Consider the following 5,928-nt stretch of genomic DNA (forward strand, 5'->3'; position numbering starts at 1 on the left):
AATTCGTATCAAGATGTGCTCGGGAACCTAGATCCTTGATTATCAGTGAAATGAGAGGCCTCTAATGAGTTTCACAAATTTTTAGAGAACATTCCTCACATGCGTAAAATTATACCAGTCCTGTGGTCTTGAGTCTCACTCGCAAATCTCAGCTCATGTGTTGTCTCAGAGTAGAATCTTTGCTGCATCTGTCATAGCTTGAGATGAGTACTGTGCACACCAGTTGCAGATTGCGTCATAGACTGCCTGCCATGTCTGTACAACCTTCAGCCTAGCATGATGTAGGTTGATCTGCCTCTCAATGTTTGGGGTTTTTGATTTCCCAGATCCTACTATTTGGCAGATATTTTAGAGTCGTTGCTGACTCCGATCAGTCGAATGGGTAACATACTTCAGATAGTTCTTCATTGACTTTAAACCTTAATAAAGAAGCGCTGAACCAAAGGTAGAAACATTTGCTGAGCTGTAACTGCCCTTCAACAAGTCTAAATCAAGCGTTTGATAGGTTAGTTCCTAGTGAATATTTGCCAATTACGATCGTTCACCTGAATTCATGCAACTGATTCCAAATGACCCTATATTTAGTGGTTCCATCTCACACAGCACACCAGGCACGCCCTACTCGTGTGCATTTAAGTAACGATCCTTCCACGTCGTCATGTGAGACGGTTTCTATTAGCTATCAACTCCGACGAATGAGAGAAGCAGAAACCTAAGCAATGTGGTGAAACAGCGATTATACTGCATCCTCTTCAACCACCACACCTATGAGACCACCCATATTCTAAATCACTTAGTATGACCAAATTCTAGGCCAAAATATACAAGAAAACCACACACAGTGTCTTCGGAAGGCCACTTCTATCGTTTTCATTAATGTAAGAATCGAGATTTGTGTTCCATATTGTTGCGGTTGGACAAGAAATGAGTGTATTTATGAAGCTAGATTGACAAAGCATGTTTGGAAGTAAAGTGGTTAATAATTCAAAGTGCCTAAATCCGGCTCATACAGCAAAACACTTTGTTTGTTTTGCAGTCCACAACAGGTAGCCCTGTTCCTTAAAATCGAGCGAATTCGTTTGCATAAATAGTTCTTTTGCACTAAACTGTGTTCAGTTAGAGTTAATGTAGTTGTACACTTTCCCTGATGTTTAGCAATATGACTAATGCTATAGGGGAAAAGGCAAAATTTCAAGAAATGCAAAATTCATTTATCACTTACCATAATCCAACTGATACGTTGAATGATCAATCCTGATTGGCAGTGCCTTTTATTCTGAAGTGTTGAGTCGGCACATACCAGTTACTTTAATGGTGGTTTTGATTATGAAATGTAGAGATGTCATAATGCGATGCAAGTCATTAATTTCCCTTGTCGATGCGCTAGCAATGTAACAATCATCTCTTCTGAGTTAGTCAAACGTGAACGGCTATTCTGGTGCTCAGAATATGTAAGCTTTTCAAGGCTATTAATGATTATGTTGCCCTCACCTTTTCCAAATGAAGACTAGTTTCTTTAATGATTTCATGACAGATCATGTGCCACTTTCAACCACGGATGGGAGGTTCCACGTACTCTATTTGGACTGAGATCTAATATGACCGGATACAGCCCCTAAAGTGTGGGTAGCTTTAAGTCGACTGCAGACACTAACAACTCCGCCTCGCTTAGTAGACTCTGCATACATTTCCGTGTACTCTTTCGCCTTTGAATTTCTAAAATTATACCCAAATAGGTCATCAGTCAGGTAGGCACTAAAATACCGTTGCACATTTTTCATGCGCTAGTTCAGAAATCTCGACTTTAAATATTGTTATTCCCTAATAGCAACTTGATTCTTGCTCGAGTAGACATTTAAGCATCTAGGCTTACGGATTGTAGCGGTTTACACTTAATCGTGTCAACATCATTTAGTCCATACGTACTCCAATAGTAAAATTTCTTTCATGCTGATATGGCTTCCCGCAGTCGCATTTGGCCTCTAATGGCCTCAAGCACCCCAATTAGTTGTTCAAAGTGGGGACATCCAGCACGCTATTGTACTCTTACTACAGCTATCCCACGACTGTTGGGTATGTGCAGACCAACAGCTGCAAATAAACTGACCTCGCACTGGACTGAAAAAGTTTGTAGGATCTAACTTCCATTTAATTGTTGAAATTAAATGAGAATCAAATGTCAGCCATCATTTTCCTCCCACTCTAGTCAGTATCATCCAAATGGGCAATAACTGCTCCCCAAAATCTAAATCTCTTCCGTTTTTGGTGGAATGATTGTGTAAATCCAGTTGCAGCATAGAATCGGAAGAGCACCACCTAACCAAAGCACATTAATAAGGCGTTTTAGTGTGAAAGTTTAGAATGGTGTGTGATTTGTTGCCTTTATAGCAATAAATTACCACCAATAACACACAGGTAACTATTGTTCAGTAATGCAACAGAGCCTATTGCTTTACATAATAACTTATGGATTAACAACCATTAGCGTACTTTATAGTACAATTGTCACTTCTCTTTGGTATGGGAGAATAACTAGCTTCAAAGTATTTTGCGTATGGCGAAATGTTTTGAATGCAATAAATGTAGGTCACACTGCCAGCAATTGGATGAACATTCTGATTACTAGATTAGGCACCCTAACGGCTGTAGCTAAAGCAATTGGTGAATAATGCCACCGTGGCCCTCCAAGTCTTCCTCAGCATCGTAACAAGCCATAGCAGCATGAAGGACACGCAGTACCAACCCACCGAAGGATTGAAAAGCAGCTGGTATCACTCAAAAGCCATACCGTAGGGCTGATCTGCAACTTATACCAACTCAAGGGTCAGCAATATTAAACAGAAGAGCACATGACTCAAATTTCTGTGTTTTAATACCGTGTTCCAAATCTATGGCGGGCATAAACTGTCCAAGATCTGGCTATTTGCGGAGTCGTGCCACTTTCCATTCTTTTGGTAGATACATTTACAAATAAGTGGAACAAGCGACGGATCCACTTGAGGAGACTTTAAAGAAATAGATGCAAGGAAATCTATCAAATGATTTTTACATTCTCCTAAAGTGGAACATTTAATTCTCCTCTCCACATCAACGGCCCACACCTTATTGTCGTAATTCGGCTTTCAACGATGTTCACTATATTGGTTAATAATTTTGCTAATTTGTTGCATCTGCTTCTGGCCTTTGTATAGATATTTTTTACTTTGGGAACTCATCCGAGTTGTTCGATGTCACCTCATAGACTTGTACGCCCGCGATCTGAAAAGCAGGGCAAAACTTACTGGAGAGAAATAGCTGGTCAAATGAAGGAAACTGCATGGAATGCAACCGCCCATTGGAGAAAATTCGCGGTAAAATTCACATTAGAATCTCCGAGAAAATCGCAGCTCAAAGTTTCGTTTGTAGGTAATGTAGATTGTAGAAACACAATGACTACAGTGGCATTGCAGATGTCAATCTGAAAGGGAATACGTGAAGCGGCGACTTAGATAGGATAATTGCTAAGTTGGGGAAGGGAAAATAGAACCTGTTTTATCGCTTTGCTTCCACAATGCTCCAGCTTACAAAATTGGTTCTTTTGTACATGAGATTGAATGTATTGGAGCATGTGGAAAGTTTTTTACCTGCATTTTATTCTGCAATCACCAGGTCAGTTAGAGGGCTATGGATGTTATTAAAATAGATTTGTTGCTAAAGTGCTTTTGCGGTGTAGGAAGGCATCTTACACTATGCATTTTGGGAGGAAGTTTGTATTTTCTAAGGAAGGAATTTTATTTATGGTCATGCTGCTTTGTTGCATTCAGGAGATCAGATTTTACCATGCTGTGAACGAGGAAAAGGAAGTAAGAAAAATAAAGCTAGACTACTTTTCGAGCCTTGAAATCACTGCCAAGGTGCTATAGTATTTTCGACTAACAAAACTGCCATGTATGGACATGGCAGTGGACATGTCGTGGACAGACTGTAAGGCTTATTAATTGGGAGGTGCACGACGAGCGATCTGTTACATTTCTAACGAAACCCTCACGTCTTGTAGAGGGCTTAACGAAAGACCTGGAGTTACTTGTGACGTCAAACATTGTCGGGCGTTAGACAACATGCAGATTATGCAGTAATCTCTCTTTTGGAAACTTTAATTGTTTGTCTTCTCAGTACAGGGAGAAGCGATGGCCCTCTCTATGAAAAATTGTACAGTAAGTAAAGATAAGAAAATTTCCTTTATGAAATCTTCTGTCTTTGCTACCACTGTTAATGTTCCGAGTTCCCCTCTGAAATATGAATCATTAAACATGCATCCTCTCTACATGATAAATATCGTGGTGTAAAATTTGCCTGTTTACAAGGTCTGCCCAATTAAAATAAGTTTGTTCTCTCATTGGTATTGTTCGCGGTTATGCTACAAATGATCTGGTTACATAACAAACAAGAAGTTGAAGTAGTTACTTATTCTTCCTCTGATTCAACTACCCCAACCTAGCGTTGTCAAACGAGGGTCCAAATCTCTTTTTCACCAAACCTTATTTCTATTGTATGGTCTAATCACAGTCGGTTAAATTTCACTTGGTGGTCAATGAGAGCGGGGCCTGAGGTGAAACTGAGCGAAGGTCAATATGGGTATTGAGAAACTTCTAAGAAAGCTTAAACTTATCATAATCTCCTTGAAGCTGCTGGGCCATTGGCTTCTTACCGCTGGCATCCTAGTTGGTTCCCTCCGTCATCACGAGCTTATCCTATAAGGAAGATGACGCCGATGGTTGGGTGAACTCTAAAATGATCAAATCAGTTGCAAAAATTCCATCCAAATTGGAATACATCCGAAATTAGGTAGTGGTAAACTCTCCGTTAGACCAATGGACAAAAAATAAGCATATGCTAAGGCGCAACTAGTTGTTTTAATTTCCTCATGTGCCTTGAGTCTAGCCATTTTTATACCTACCTGGCTCTAAAAGGATAGGTTTTGACACGATGAAGGAAATTATGTTGTAATCGAAAGAAGTAGATCTCCAGCAAATCTTCCCAAATGCGATTACCATTCCGAAATTTCATAAATTGGCTTTTTATATACTACTGCTCGAGCAATGATCTTAGCCCATCCAGCCCCTATTCACAAGCTGTAGAAAAGTAGGTACTTCAAGATCTGCTCCATGCAGTTCGTTATGTTCTGAGCACTGAGGGGAGGTGAAAAAGTCTATTGGTTTGATTGTGAAGTACACTCAAAATATGAACTCTGTTGGATCGCTCTTTGCTGTAAAGCACAGCCCCTTTTCTCGTTCATTGATGCACTTTTGCGATTTGTTGTGTGACGCTTTGCTGCGTGTAATTTCTTTCACCCCAAATAAATGCCCACCTCCCGTTTTCTCAAACTTGTTAAAAGCATACCCTCCATAGGAAAAGTAGGTAGTCCTGGGCCTTGAGTTTACTTACCCATTTATTCCAACCACTCACGTGTTGGCATGTCATTGTGATCGAGCACATGCCCTCAGTAAATGCAAAGTAGAAGTTGGAGCTCGCCTTAATTAACCTTACATCCTGATTTCCCTAGTGGGGATTAGTTTGCTTCTCAATTGGGAGTGAAGTGTCATCTCATAGACCTGTCGATGTCTTTATTAATGATTAATATTGCTTTGTCTAAAAAATACTCGGAGCATAAAAGCTGGAAGCGGTGCCCAGTTGAACTAATTTTAGGTAATTCGAAGCTTCCATACAGGCGATGGAATAGCCAAAAGATAAAATATAAATGCCAATTCTCGCAATCCCATTGCATGAAAAAAGATCAGCATTGTAAATTTGTCTTTTTGGCAGTGCATCTGCAAAACAGAGAAAATGACTTGAATAACTGGGGGGCTATTCATAGCTATGCCTCTGAATGTACGTCTAGCAGGTGTTTTGATCAAGGCAATACCTATTGGGTGATTTGTTGAATGGGGC

The 5,928-nt window shown here is 40.1% G+C and overlaps 1 protein-coding gene across 1 annotated transcript; it reads right to left on the reverse strand. All coding sequences in view use genetic code 11, as the record gives it.

Annotated features, from left to right (window-relative positions):
• Window positions 1-3,198: 3,198 nt before the first annotated feature.
• Window positions 3,199-3,949, reverse strand: EGR_10469 (hypothetical protein; the record flags this gene model as incomplete). Its single annotated transcript, XM_024499718.1, has 2 exons — window positions 3,199-3,258; window positions 3,917-3,949. The coding sequence occupies 2 exons, from the start codon at window positions 3,947-3,949 to the stop codon at window positions 3,199-3,201; spliced, it is 93 nt and encodes a 30-aa protein (XP_024345866.1).
• Between the last annotated feature and the right edge of the window lie 1,979 nt (window positions 3,950-5,928).

This window comes from Echinococcus granulosus, assembly GCF_000524195.1.
Source record: "Echinococcus granulosus chromosome Unknown EG_S00223, whole genome shotgun sequence".
NCBI classification, from domain to species: Eukaryota; Metazoa; Platyhelminthes; class Cestoda; order Cyclophyllidea; family Taeniidae; genus Echinococcus; species Echinococcus granulosus.